The following is a 15,538-nucleotide window of genomic DNA, read 5'->3' on the forward strand; positions in this document are numbered from 1 at the left end:
AAAAAGAGGGGACAGAAAACAGTGAAAAGCTCATTATTTGCAAGAAAGATGAGGATGGTATGGATAGGAGAACGTGAGGAAAATCCACAGGATGGAAAACTTGACAGCCCACACGAATGACAGACATTTGGTTTCAATGAAGCACAAAGCCAACAGGGTATAGGTTAGGGTCATGGTTTAAAAGAACTGCAATGTGGTTTCCCTTACTGGACAGAAACACTTTTGAATCCACACAGCATCTTCTCCAATTTATCCAGTCACACTGCTGTGTTTTCTGTGCTCTATAAAGATACACAGCTTAAGTTACAAAGCTCTAACATTTCCTTACTATGCATAGATATTTTAGCTTATGAAAAGGGATTATTAAAGTGGACAACTCAAAACATTCTATAGCATTAATATCACAGCTCTGGGATGCCATATACCCTAGAATTCTTTGTCCATTTGTCCTGCCTTGAATCAATTTTAGTTGACAGTGTTTCCGTAAACATCTCAGAAGTCATTTGTCAGCTACTGTTCTTTTTTCCAGCTGCTTTCCGAGTGCAAAAACTAAGTATCTTCTCCTAATCTACTCCCTAGGTTTTTGTGGTAAATGGAATTTGATAAAAGGGGAATACGTAGGTTAGACCTCTAAGATAACTGGAAATGAGTATCGGTGAAACCCTGGTTTGTGCATCTGTTGACACACTCTACTGTTGAGGTTTCGTGGGTTTTCAGTTTTACTGGTTATTCTTTTACTTATTTAATTTTATTATTTAGAAATGTAAGTAATTTCCTATTTAATGGAACTAATTTACAATCATTCTTCTGAATAAAATCAAAACATGTTTTTCTCCCATCTATAGACCTCTGAAATTATTTCCAATACACTATAACATGAATCATAAAGAGAAAGAGATGGTTAGTCAACTGTTCAATATAGTAGAAGAATATTTTATCAGTATTTCAAGACTTTCCATCCAACTGACATATTTCCAACATCCATAAAAGACTTGTGGAAGAGGCTACATAGAAAACAGTGTCTATTAAGGAAAACTGGGATTCAGAACTAGGCAAGGCAAGTTTATTTACAGTACATAGCACATTTCAGTAGCAAGACTATTCAAAGTGCTGTACATGAAAAAAAGAGACATAATAGGAAAAGTACGTTACAGTGGCATAAAGATAATTAAATAATTAATGAACACAAACAATTAAAGAGAATAAAAATTAATAATTAAAATGATAAGATGATAATAAAAAAGATAAAAAATAAAAAATGAATGATAAAATGATTGATAAGAAAATAAAAGAAATGTTGGACTGAAAACTTAACTAATAATGTTTAGATGGCAAAGGCTACTCTAAACAAATACGTTTTTAAACTTGATTTAAAGCAACTTAGGGTTTCAGTGCTTTTACAGTTTTCTGGCAGTTTATTCCAGATTAGTGGAGCATAAGAACTAAAAGCTGCTTCTCCATGTTTGGTTCTGGTTCTGGGTATGCAGAGTAGATTTGAGCCAGATGACCTGAGAGATCTGGCTGGTTGATACACTGACAACAAGTCTGTAATGTATTTTGGTGCTAAGCCATTCAGTGATTTATAGACTAACAGAAGTATTTTAAACTCTATTCTCTGAGCTACAGGGAGCCAGTGTAGGGACTTTAGAACCGGGGTGATGTGCTCCACTTTCTTACTTCTAGTGAGGATGCGGGCAGCAGCGTTCTGGATCAACTGCAGCTGTCTGATCGACTTTTTAGGCAGACCTGTGAAGACACTGTTGCAGTAATCAATTCTACTAAAGATGAATGCATGAATTAGTTTTTTAAGGTCCTGCTGAGACATTAGTTCTTTAAAACTAAATGCTATAGCAGGTAATGTATAGGGAGATCTCAGTGTAAACCATCACAATATAGTTCAAAATCCCTTTTGGAAATAATTAAATTGCACCTTCATCTAAAGATGGACTTGTGTCATTGCATATTTTGGAGTATTAACAGGTTGTACCATTTCAGTTTGTTGTAGTATGAGGTGTCTGCGACTATTGAATTGTATGTTTTGTTTTAAAAACCCCTCATCTTTATGTTTTTCTCATTTTTCTTATCTTCTTTCTCACTTCTAATATGCTTCCAAAGAATTATAGAAATTTTTCTGTTAATTAGAAATGTTCTTTTAAAATTCAAAAAGTAATAAAAATATGATTCGAATTACAGTAATTAAAGGTTGTTCTCAAGCACATTTCTTTCACAGACAGGATGGTTCAACACTATCCTTACCAGTTTTAATAATGTATAGGTCATATTTAAACATAATTTCCTTTGTCAATTAACTTTTCTCATGCTGACTGATAGTTTCACTCGTGCACTTAAAAGATAAACTACAGGATGTGTTAAAAAAATTAGACTGCATTCACTACAACAGTCAGGGTTGACTAACTTGTTGCCAGCTGAACCAACTCAATCACGGCAACATTTTCTAATTAGCTTAATCAAATCTGAGTGTTGCTTTTTGTGTTTATAGTTGTAGGCTCATAGTTCAGGGTTTTTCAGCGAACAATAAAATAACAGGTGTCCACACACTCCCTGACTCAGTTTTAATATATACTTGAGGGAAAATTGACATTGGCACTGAAGCAGTAAAATATGTTGGAGCATGTCTCAGCCTGAGGAGAAAACTAGAGATACAACAAATGAAAATGTATTGAGTCTCTTCAAAATCTTCCCTGAGTTCTGATCTGTATTTGTCCTCTTCTGTAATGTATATTTAGATTCATTGTTTAATTTGTTGTGTGCAAAAAACATTTACTCTATTTAATCTAAACCATGTGCAGTATATAGTCCTAATGTGTTGTCCTCAGTTTTGTAAATAGAAAGAATTTAAATTTAGATGAGAAGGTGCTCACGGATTGATTGAGATACAGAATGATTGCTAGTGAGTGAAACCAGACAGGAAGAAATATCCTGAAACCGGGAGTGAAAGACAAACCTAAAGGCTAAAAAGAAGAAGGAATGGAATAACTAGAAAAAATTAAAGGGAGGGGGGAGGACAGGCTGTCTGACATGCTCTGAAAGATAGAGATTGGAGTGTGAGGGAGGGACTGAATCAGGCGGGGAATAAATGAAGAGAAGGGAGCACTCAAGTGAAAATGAGCAGGAGAATACAGAGAGGGAGGAAGAGCCATGTCTCGCTCTCATCAGTCAGAGTGTTGCCCATCCTGTGGCAGAGGATGCCTCCATCACCATGACGGATCCTTGCTGTCCGTATTCTGCTTACCTCCAACAATATTACTGACGTACACAGAGAAACAGCACACAGGAAGGGACACACACAGTTAACTGCACTTGTGTCAAGAAGCACCCAGATTCACAGACAGATATTCTGACAGGAGAATTAGACCTTTGTCATGGATTTGTTGTTACTGACCTTAACTTAGACTATACTGAAGCTGAGTTCTAGTATAATCCTTCTGATGTTGTTTTTGCCAGCATAATAACATTACATTCAGCTTGTGGCTTGGATGCATTTTCTCTTTGTAGTGCTATAAATATCCATGCCCTGACTGTTGTTAGTGTGAAATAAGTTTAGGTGTGCCTGTGTTATACACACAGATGCAGGGATATCACATTGGTGCAAGCGTCCACAGAGTCTTATTATTCTGATACCGTGCATCATTATTCACTGGCACACCTACATCCATGCAAACATTGGGAAAAGCAGCATATAGCAACTGCACACTGTTGTGCTCATTTGACAGTTGTGCATAGGTCTAGTTTAACTGTAGAATTGTCCGACAAACACACACACGATGAAACGGTGATGCTACATAACTTATTCTAGGCATAAATGCCTCATTACTATGTCACACACACTTGTACTCGACACACACTCTTTCTGTGTGCATCTCAAATCTTTTCACTTGATTATTTTTGCTTTAGTTGAAACCACAGTGATAAATATCAGCATATGTGGCGATGCTGAGCAACAGATGTTCAACTGGAGATATTATGCAAAACTGAATGTCAATGTGTCATGAACTAAATGCTTTGTCATTTGTTTGCTTTTTGTCTCTGCAGTACTATGAAATGTCCTACGGTCTCAACATTGAGATGCACAAACAGGTAGGACAGATTGCTTTTACTATGTTTAGATGTGCTTGTGTTGACAGGTTGTTGCTGGGATACTTGGAGAATGTGTGCTTGAGTGTTAGTCCGTGTCTGGCTCTATGTGGATGCAGCTTTCATTGAACAGGAGAAGTTGTTTAATAACACTCATGGTGATGGTTAGAAATGGGCCAGTGTGAGGCTCTAATGGTAACAAAGTTATAGTTGCAAGATTAATAGAGTATTATTGTGATTATTTTTCTTACAGATTAGTCCCTGGTGTAAGACCTAAGATATACATGAAAAACATCAGCTACATTTAGACACAGTTCTAAAATTAAAGGGAGTCATTGGCTAATTTTTGAGAGCATCACTGTTTAAACACTCCATGTTGGGCACCATCCATGGTCATCTTTTTTATGGCTGTTTCAGCTCAGTTAGTCCAGAAGTAGCTCTAAAGATACACTGAAAATTGAACTTTATAGCCCTTTTGTCCTCTTCAAATGTGGTCTAAACCGACATTTAAAGTTGATCTTAGTTAACCTGTTTGTTGAACGACATTCAGTCATCAATAAACGGCTTTACAGTTAAGCCCAAAATCCTTCATACCTCTGGCAGATTTAGGCTTGAAGTTATTTTCATTCAGCCAAGAAGTTTGTTTCTGAAAGGAAATGAGACAAGTATCTATCAAAAGATAATAAAACAAGGTAAAAGAGTATACATTTTGATAAACCAGGGTATTTTAGTGATGATGTCAGCCTACCAGAAAGAGATTAAGGAAGTTAAGATAATTATATTTCATTTTGAAACCACCCAAAATCATTTCATGCATATATCACTTTAACAGTTATTCGTGTGGTCAGTATTTTAGAGCATTAATAGCTCACAGTATACGAATGTCCAAGGCTAAAAAATGACTGGGAAATGTTTAATTTCCCACTCTTTCCCTAAAAATGTGTTTTCTGAGGTGTTACTTTGATATAGAAGGTTTGAGAATCCCTGATCTACAGGATAATGCATTTAATAATGCTCATACAGCCATGCAAAGACTGCATGTACAGCTGAAGCAAGTAAAGGAAGGTCAATGTAAATTGTGTAACATTTCCACTTGTCCTTGCTGAGATCTGTTAGTCTTGAATGAAGACATTTGTCTCATAAGCAGTGTGTGCTCTCAGGTGCCCGCGGCTGCTTGTCAATCCCGATACTAATTGCTGTCTGGGTCACGCTACAGGAGAAGTAGACAGTCAAATTGCATACAGAGAGCGACAGGCAGACAGTCAGATAAATGTCGACGCAGAAGGACAAAAAGGCAGACGTGAAACCTGTTCTAGTTGATAGACCTTCCTGCAGATAGACAGAATCATTATCCAGTTGAATGGCATTTCCTTTAAGGTGACTGCCTGTGTCTTCCTCTGTCTCTCCCTTCCTCCCTCCCTTCCTCCCTCCCTCTCTATATCTATCCATCTGTCATGCTAACTGGCTCTCTGTGGTGGAGTCAGGCACTGTCATGGAGGACAAGACAAGAGGGGGTTTATTTTTCACTTTTACAATGAGCTCTTGGCATACACCTTCAGAAAATGGCTCATTGTTTGAAACCGTCTCTGAGACGCCTTCCAATAAAAGGTTCTGTGCTCTGCACTTTCACCTCATAATCATTCCCTCATTTAGCTATCGAGGTAATTATAGCACAGAGATGTCAAACATCAGATGTCTTTACAAACACAGAGTTCAGGCTGGGAGCATGCAGCTTCCTGTTGCTCTGGTGGTTTAAGTTGGCCTTTGGTTTGACTTTAAGTCGAGTTATCTGTCAAAGACCAGGCAATACACTGTGACAAATAATTCTTCATTTCTATATTTGCATTTGTGGTAAATTTGCAACTATGGATGGTTTCTTAAGTTGTATTTGTAAAACCATTAAGTTATCTGTGCTGAAAGGATTGAGAGATGTATTTTCACCTTTTGTCCAAAAGTTCCGACATTATTCAAAGTACAACTAATGGGAAACTTCTAAGGCAAAAATTGTCTGGTGGGAATTCAATTCTGAGTGCATTTTTAACAATAACTCCATGTCAATGTTTTGGAAAAGTGATAAATACATTTGATGCTAGATGCAAGCAGTCTAGTGGTTGACAGGCTGTGGTTGACAATGATGCAGGGAGATTCTAGGTTGCCATATATGCAGAAACCTTTCCACATTAAGTTTGCTTTTTCAGGTGCCCACAGTCCATGCTTTTTTATCTGCATCTAAAATGCATGTTTGCATGCCTTTTTAACTTGGTATTTAAATGGATGCTCCATTTCGCTCAATGACAGCTGCAAGAGGTGTTGTTACAGTGCATATATTATTAAAAGTAATTGGTTTTGTTTTTGAGACCATGTTTACAATTTGTGCTACTTTTTAAGGCCCTTTATGTTTGAAAATATATAAGTTCAGTTATCTGAAATCATGTCACACTTCAAGATCCAATTGGAACTATCTAACGTGTGGCCTCTATTTCCAACCCAGTTTGATATTAAATAACGCTCCACCAACTGCCAGACGTACAACATAGACCCTTTTCATTTTGCAAAAGATTTCTAATGTTTGCTCAAATAAGTAAACAAAAAAAAATGTTTTAGATGTGTGTGAAAACATATTGCCTCAGGCAGGCTAACACTCCAGTATCACCTTTCTACATGTGATACAAATGTTGCATGCATATTTTACTCTCCAGTTTATTTCTTTTGACATGTTGAAAAAGTCCTGCGGCATAAGTGTCACAGTCCTAAAATTATGTTAATACCGTAAATGTGCTTCACTGCTGTGGGATTTATCCCAGTGATACTAAAATGTTGCAGCAATGTCTTAATAATAGAATTACCTAATATTATGCTGGACTATGCAGACACTATGTCTTGGCTTAAAATGGTTAATGCTTAAAATGGCACCGATGCCTGGGTAGTCTGACCTATTTCCTGACAATTTCAGCTAATAATCATTTGACCACTTGGTAGGACTGAGGAGCATTGAACATTTATCCCCATATGGTCAGCTGACCCCAAAATAAACCAAGACAGTTGTGTCAAAGCAAAAGTAATTAACCCTGTCTTGACATCGTTAAATACTGTGAATTCTACACCTTTCTTCTGAAATACACAGACATTATACATAACATGGCAGCTAAAAAGCAATATACATTCTAACTAGACATGACAGGACTTGATGTTACTCAAAATGCGCCTCATTTCCTCACATTTAGACCCAAGTAATGTGTTTTCAACATACCAACATAAACTGCAAGAAAGGAAGCAGTGTTAAAGCAGCCTTAAGATTAAATTGGTGTTTCCTGTTAATAGTATAGAATTATGATCTATAAGGAAAGCATAATCTTCATAAAGAAGCATAATAAGAACACAAACTCTAAGAAGAGTGATTGTTTTGTTTTTATCTCTGGCCAAAGATTTTTTTGTTTTATTTAAATTTCCATATTATTTTACAAAAATACCAGAGAACATATGAAGACACATTTTCTCAGCTTGTGAAAAGGGGGAAAAATCCATCTTCTTTGAAGAAGATCATCTACAATAGATTTTACTGATGGTAAATGGCCTGAACTTGTGTAGCACTTTATCAAATCCCTAGAGACCCCAAAGTGCTTTACACTACAATTAATTCACCCATTCATACACTGACAGTGATGAGCTAAAATGTAGCCACAGCTGCCCTGGGGTGCACTGACAGATATTTATTGTGTTTTAAAAACTGAAATATTATCAAATGTTGTAATTTAGATTTGTCTAGATTCCAAAATCAAGTCCCAAACTCATGGATAGACTTGCCTTGCAAGCCTTGACCTCATGTTTGAATGGCTGCTTTGTTGCCAAACAAAATGTCAGCGTTGTAGTTTAGTCTGACTGACTCTGCAGGAAGGGATTAAAAGACACAGAGGGAGGAAGTTGGATGGCTGGCAAAAAAGCCAGGGAGAGCTGGCCAGTCAGCTCTTATTTCCAAAAAGAGGAAATGTACAACAGTGTTGGCTTTACCTCTTAGAGAGGGAGAGAGGGGAGGATGACAGAGGCAAGAAGGCCAAATAAGGGGTGTGTGGAAAATGGAGGGAACAGAAGGAGGAAAAATGAAGATAGAGAAAATGACATGAGTCCAAAGAGTTACAGTATATTCAGGCAAATAAGTGTTCACAAAAGAGAGAGAAAGAGAGAAGTAATACATCAATAGCTAATGAACAAGGATGCAAGAAGAGCCACCAGGGGGAATATGAGATCGAAAGAAAAGGTGGAAGAGTTATTGAAGCAAGGGGAAAAGAAAAAAAATGGACAAAATGGACAAAGTATCTTGAAGAGTATGTGTACTATAAGTAATACAGAAGAAACAAAAGTTGAAACTGAATATATATGAGACAGGGACATAAAGAATCTAATTTATTTATTCTAATCTAATTAATTTATGTTAAAAATAGAGGATAGATTAAAATTTGTATTTCTAGGCTATTTTATGTTCCTTCTTTCCTTCCTTGCTTCCATCCATTCTTCTTTTTTTGCAGGTTTTACATTTCAAGCCTGACCTCCAAGTGACCTACCATTATTTACACTTTAGGAAATGTATTTATGTATTTATACTTTGACGGAGATCTCTGGTAATTTAAGTAAATATAGAATTTGAACATGAGAAATATGTAGGAGCATTGATGAGATAACATAAGAGGTAATAAATTAAAATAAAACTAATAAAGAACTTCTAAGCAAATATAAAAAAGAAAGAACTATAGGCCAAAGAGGGGAAAAATCTGGACGATGGGAACGTACAGAAGAAGACGGTTAGTTTGATTTTAAAAAGAAGACTGATAACAGTAAAAGAGAAAATAGAGCATGGCAGAGAAAAATAGACTTATCCATGGAAGACAAACTGATAAAAGACAGCAGGGATGAGAAGGGAAATAGGAGAAAGAGATTAATTGAATGGATGAAAGAGGAGAGGGTAAACAGGAAGGATGGAGCTTTAGAAATGACAGAAAAAGATCTCATGGAACAGATGAAGCGGTGAAAAAGAGCTGGAGATGAAAATGAGTCAAGAAAAGAAAAGTAATAGAGGGGAAAAAGGGGGCAAGAAGCTGAAAGATAGACATACATAGAAAGACATCAAGGGAGGGAGGGGAGCTTTGAGCTGCCCAAGAAATAATGAATCATGAATAGATTGAACAGTATCTGCTCTTATTTCCTCTCCAGCTCCTTCGCCTCCCTCCCTCCAGCTTACTCTCAACATCCTGTTGAGATCACTGCCGGTAGCCTCCTCCTGCCCTCTCCCTTCTTTTCTCTAACACATGCTCTGTCATTATCAGTGGCAGGGCCATCTCATGACTCGGCATTAATTGAGCTGTAACAGTCGTCTGTCACCTTCCTACCCTTCCTTTGAGTTGCTTTTGATTATTTTCACTCTCCAACTCGGTCTCACTTTCTCTATTTTGGTCTTTAAATCCCCCCCCCCCCCATGCTCTTTATCTGCAGCCCTCATTTCTCTTTTTCACTTTCCTCTTCTCTTTGTCCCCGTCTGTTTGTGACGATTGTATCCAAACTGTACAAAGGCTCAAGGAAGATAGAATCTCCTCTGTTCTTTTCTAAGCTTTATGGATACAGTGACCTGCACACACACATATCACATTATCTCACTTGGTTCACTTCCATTATCATATCATAAATTCATATCCTTGCTGAATCCCCACAAGCAGCGAGGGAGGTTACAAGGACTTTTCACTGCTTTCTGTCATTGTTCAGTTTTCATTGACATAGCACCACTGTGGTGGTTATTCCCTGCATCCCTAGTGATGTGCATATGCACCACATGTATGTTCATTGACTTTATAATTCAGCTGTGGCTCTCAGCTGCTGGAGTTTACAGATGTGATAATGTGTTGTTGCTTTGAGGTGTGTGCTGATTAGATAGAAGCTTTTGTGTAGTCAGATAATTAATGCAGCAGGATGATAGGATGATGGCAAGGGGAGAGGCATGTGTCTTCTGGCAGGTATCAGCAAATAAGTGCAGACTGAGAAAACCTGAACACACAGAAGGAAGGAAGGCTAAAACTCAACCAGTAAGAGGAATATGAACCCTGGCATGGACAGGACAGCACCGTCTCTCCCTCATCATTTTTTAGTGAAAATATCGGTTTTTCTTTCATTGTTTAAAATCTTTCTAAGTTGCGTGTTATTTATTTTTGCATTGCAATATGCCAACATTTCATTGTGAAAAAAGCAGTAACATGGCGGATGATGAATAAATCTTTTGCATTCCGTACTTCTTATAGTTATTGTTTTTGGTAGTGTTATATACTTTAGGCCATGCTCATCAAGGTGTTACAGCATAACCGATCCGTACTCTCACCCCAGACTTATTTAGGCACACCTTGGTAGAACCAGGTTGGAGCTCCTTTTGCCTTCTGAAATGTCTTTATTCTTTATGACATAAATTTAACAAAGTGTTGTTAACAATCCTTAGTCCATATTTATGTAATAGCATCATGCAATTGTTGCAGTTTAATTTCCTGCATATCAGGGATGCAAATCGCATTCTGCAACACATCCCAAAGGTGCTCCATTGGATTGAGATAACCATAGAGGCCAACGGAGTACCATGAACTCATTGTCATGTTCAAGCAGTATAAGAGGATTTGAAGTTGTGTGACATAATGCATTACCCTCCTGGAAGTAGCTGTGAGGAAATGGGTACACTGGGCTCATAAAGTGTATGGACATGGTCAGCAACAATACTCATCTGCCGTGTTTAAACAATGTTAATACTCCTGTCACACTATTACATCACTTTTTCAATTCATTGGTTTCGGAAGACATTATGCCAAAAGAAAATGACACAATTTGGGCATAAAACTTTCAAAAGATTGCTCCACATGAGCAGCGCAGCTCTGAGACACCATGTGAACTCCATATACGCACTATTGTCACATCATGACTAAGAAACATACCCAGTCATAACACAGCAGGAAGATGAATTTAAACGCCATTAATCTTCAGCATACATTATTTTTCACAATGGGACTGCATCAAAAGCAACATATCTATAACAGGACCTGATGTCCTACAAAATCGCCTTAATTTCTTCACATTCAGACTCATTCATCTGGTTTGTTTGAAAACATAGCATCCATGGCAAGATAAAAAACCGTGTGGCAGCAGCTTTAGTTAGTGCTAGGGAGCCCAGAGAGTGCTAAGGAGATATCCCCCACACCTTTATACCACCACTACTACCCTGAACCGTCAAAACAAGGCTGGTTGGATCCATGCTTTTTTGTTTTTTAAGCTAGTTTCTGACCCAACCGTCTCAATGTTGCATCTGAAATCTAGACCCATTGGACCAGGTGACATGTTTATGTTCTATTATTGTCCAATTTAGGTGAGCCAGTGTGAATTGTAGCTTTGATTTCTTGTTCTTAGCGCACTAAAGTGGCACCATGAGATTTTCTGCTGCTGTACCCCATCTGTTATTCTGCATACCTTGGTTGTAACAAGTGGCTATTTGAGCTGCTGTTGCCTTTTCTGTCATCTCGAATCTTCTCCTCTGACCTCTAAAATCAACACGGCATTTTTGTCTACACAAGACAGATTGTATTTTAAACAATATGCAGCTGCAGATTCTCAAACCAACCCCAAGTACCTACTTTCTGAAGCCTTTTCCAGTTCATTTATAACATTCCATCTAATTGGTGGATGTGCTAACAAAAACTTGTCTCTTCTGGTGCAAGACTGCACTGAGGATAGAGAGTATTTTGTCTAATAAATTATAAATGTAGTTTGGGTTTAACATTGGGGGAATGGGTTAGGGTTAGGTGTATAGGCTAGGATTACGTCTGGGGTAAGGGTAAATCAGAGCAAATTATTTAAAGATTTTACAAACCACAAAAATGGCAGGAGTGTGGTGGGGCCTAAGAACACTGGAGCCTGAGAACCATATCTCAGGTGTAAAGATCTTATTCCTTGATAAGTTTATACCTATGGCAGATGTGAGAGGCTGCAGTAGACATAGCTGTTGGGTAATGAACTGCATTTACACTGTATTTGTTGATACAAAACAGCAGAGAATGAACTCAAATGCTCTAAGCTAATCTTGCATTGTATAGCTTTTCTTTCATTTACTAGTCCATAATTTCCCTTAAAAACTCAACTTTTTGTCCTGTACTTCAGCTTGTGGGCTTTGTATTACTAAGTCATAATAATTACTATGTTATGTGTGTTGAGATGTATACGTGGTTTGTTTAGAAATCAACATCTCAAACTTAAAAGTGGCAATTAAGCCTACATGATTGACTTTTTGGCACATGTTTTGAATGTGGTGTAGTACTGAGCTTTGACAGTAATTTCAGTTTTGTGGGAGGCTTTTTTATGTTAGAATATAATGCCAGTTTGGTGTGGTTAAAAGCTGGGTTCATGCAAGTTGACAAATTCAAAAGAATAGGACATTTTTAATGTACTTTTGTTTTGCATGTCAGTTAAATTACAAGTTAAAATATAAATTGAGGAAGAAAACTACAAAAATCTTTTTTCAGGATTTATTCTTTTCCAGATAGATGGCTGAAGATGCAAACTTAAAGTTTTTTGTTTTGTTAGATAAAATTGAAATTACAACTACATAGGTGCTTAAATTCCTGCTAAGACAGACGGTAATGAAATATAACATTGCGGAAAAGAACAAAGATGATACTAAAAACCTAAATGATAGTAGTCTTTGGTAAGTACATCAAAGAATCTTGTTCTGATTGTTATAAATCACAATACTTGCTAATAAATCATAAACTATGTGGAGTGGTTCCTATTTTTTTTATAGATTTATCTCTGTGCCTGAATGATTTCAGCAGTTGCAAAAGTTTACTTTTTTTTAGCTGTCTTCACCAATGATGTCCATTTCCAGTCTCCAAGGGTACACGTTCTGTATGTTTCAGATGTGTAGTTAAAGTAGCACAGGTGTTTTAAATCAATGAGTCTTTACCTGGCTTGTGCAGAACTTGATAACATGCAGTGGAGGTAATTCTGTCACCTGAATCAGCTTTGCAGGAGCAGGAACACACCCAAAATATGCTGGACACTGGACCTTGAAGACCAGGATTGGAAACTACTGAATTTTCAATCCCTTTCAGATCATAGTTTTCTAATACTCACAGAATCACAAACTCCCTCTTTCACTTTGTAATTAGCATTTCTGAAGTCAATCACGAGTCATCTCTGGGCTTTCATGTGCACTTTCAGAACATTTAGCTGGGATTACAGAACCAAAGGGGCAGCAACATGAGCTGTACCCAGTAATAGAGCATTATGTCACAGTCTTGATGCTGACTGTCCAAGATGCATTCAGTGCTTCAAATACAAGCAAAGTTACTGTGCACCATTCTCAACATTTTGTTGTTGCATCAGATACATTTATGTGGATTATGTACATTCAACCAGGACATGGCAATATTTGTATAAAAGGTAAGTAGACTTCTTTTCTCTCTTTAAGATAGAAGACGGGGTTGGGAGACTCTGGCTTATAGTAATGTGATTGTTCTAACTATAGTCTACTGATACTCCTGACCATTCAATATACAGTATATCCTAGATTAGTTGGACTCCAAAGGAACATGAAGTGGCAATGCTTTGTTTATACCCATGATTCCTGTGTAGCCACTGTCTTTCACTAAGTCACAATTGTTCCACGAAAATGGCTTTTATGGCTCTGTGACTTTCGGCGAAAGCAGATAAGAGGCAAAACAGCTGTAGGTCAACTTTGACCACCATTCTATCTTGAGACCTTTCAGACATTCGTGAGGCATGCAGAACACGCAAAGATCACAGATCGAAATAATTATTTACAGGGGCTTGTGTTATGATCAAGGCAAAGCTCATTATCTTAAAAGAAGTTCTCACTACAATTTTAGAATCCTTGGCTTAGGATGCATTTACACTGCTGGTCCGGGCCAGAGATTGGTAAAAGTCAGAAGATTCACACCTTCATTTGGCCCAGTTTGCTTTCACACAGAGAATTTTTTTGATTGGATTAAACAGTCATGAAGTTTCAATGGATTGTTTTAGGGGCAGTATTGCACTGATCAAGAAGAAAAAAGCACAAAAAAAAGTAAGTTGCTGGTTTGGTTTTCAAATTTAGCTGTGTACCTGTGCCACTTCACTACTCCACATACCCCCACAAGACATTTTCAAAGTCTTTCGTCTTTGGATTGGCACTCTTACATTGTTTTTCTTCTACTTGTATGCACTGCTCTTACCCTACATCTTCTCTTCCTAATTTTGGTACACTGACCTAGCATGCATTCTCACTGCAAGCAATCGGTCCAGGGTGAAACCGCGCCAAGACTGACAGATGTAACCGTGCCAGGGTACGGTTCTCTGGTCCGTTTCAGGCTCACACCAGTGATGCGCTCCAGATACCAAACTCTGTCACAGTACAAAGCATTAGAAAGTTAGATGTGAAAGCACGATTAGGTTTCATTTGCCACAAGGGTGTACACCGTGGAAAAAATATCAGTAAATTGTTTTTACAATAAAAAAAATATGTTATTATTTTTCCCTAAGTAGAAATATAGCCCTTAAATAAAAAAAACATTTTTAAACAGGTTTTGTGTAGATTTGAAATAGTCTCAGCCTGACACAGTTTTGCTAAACTCAAAAAAACTGTTATAAACCAGTGTTCCCCGACATACTTGAGTTGTGTCTCTGCTGCAGCACACTGCATGATTCAGTTGATTGAAATAGTCTCTCTCACACTATTTGAATCGAATTGAAGAGACGTACAACTTGCAGCATTCACTTGAACAATGTGCGTAAATTATGTGGTTGGGATTTCGTTTGTATCTGACTAAGCTATGTTGTGGTCCTCATGCAGGCTGTCTAAAAGCATTCAATGGTTTAAATACAAGAAACAAGGCTGTACACTACTGGCTCCACTGCCACGTGTCTATGCTTTGTATTATTACTATGTCACACTCGCTCCTCAATCCCATATTATACCTCACAGTTCACAGTGGATACAGGTTTGTTAATACAGATTTTTATTAATATTGGTGGGTCAACTTTAACCTCCCCATTCTTTGGCGTTTATTGTAGCTGATCGAGAGGCATAAACAACATGTTTAGATCACTGAACGAACGTATAACTTAAAAGGGGCTCCACCTTATCATGACATCAAGCAATGAAGAAACCTACTAATGACGCATTCATTTAAATCAGATGTGTTACAACAGAGAATTTACAAGGTATTTGCATTTTAAACCTTGTATTAAACTGTTTGTTTTTATGTAAGCATAACCCCAATTTGCGATAGACATTGCAAATTAGCTTAGGCTATAAATGTAACGTTTGGTAGATGTTGATACCGATCACTTGTCTATAAAAAATAGTAAAACGGCCATGCAAAGTTAAATGTGCTTCTTAGCCTTCCTGGACTGATTTCACAACCATGTTAAA

General features: G+C 37.5%; 1 protein-coding gene across 4 annotated transcripts in view; it reads left to right on the forward strand.

Moving 5' to 3' along the window:
* Positions 1 to 15,538, forward strand: part of tle2b (TLE family member 2, transcriptional corepressor b) — a 129,244-nt gene that overhangs the window by 43,090 nt on the left and 70,616 nt on the right. For all 4 annotated transcript variants that reach the window (XM_047374017.1, XM_047374019.1, XM_047374018.1 and 1 more), the window contains exon 4: positions 4,054 to 4,098. In XM_047374017.1, coding sequence (XP_047229973.1) covers positions 4,054 to 4,098 — 45 coding nt within the window. The remainder of the gene's footprint in view (positions 1 to 4,053; positions 4,099 to 15,538) is intronic.

This window comes from Girardinichthys multiradiatus, chromosome 9, assembly GCF_021462225.1.
Source record: "Girardinichthys multiradiatus isolate DD_20200921_A chromosome 9, DD_fGirMul_XY1, whole genome shotgun sequence".
NCBI lineage: Eukaryota > Metazoa > Chordata > Actinopteri > Cyprinodontiformes > Goodeidae > Girardinichthys > Girardinichthys multiradiatus.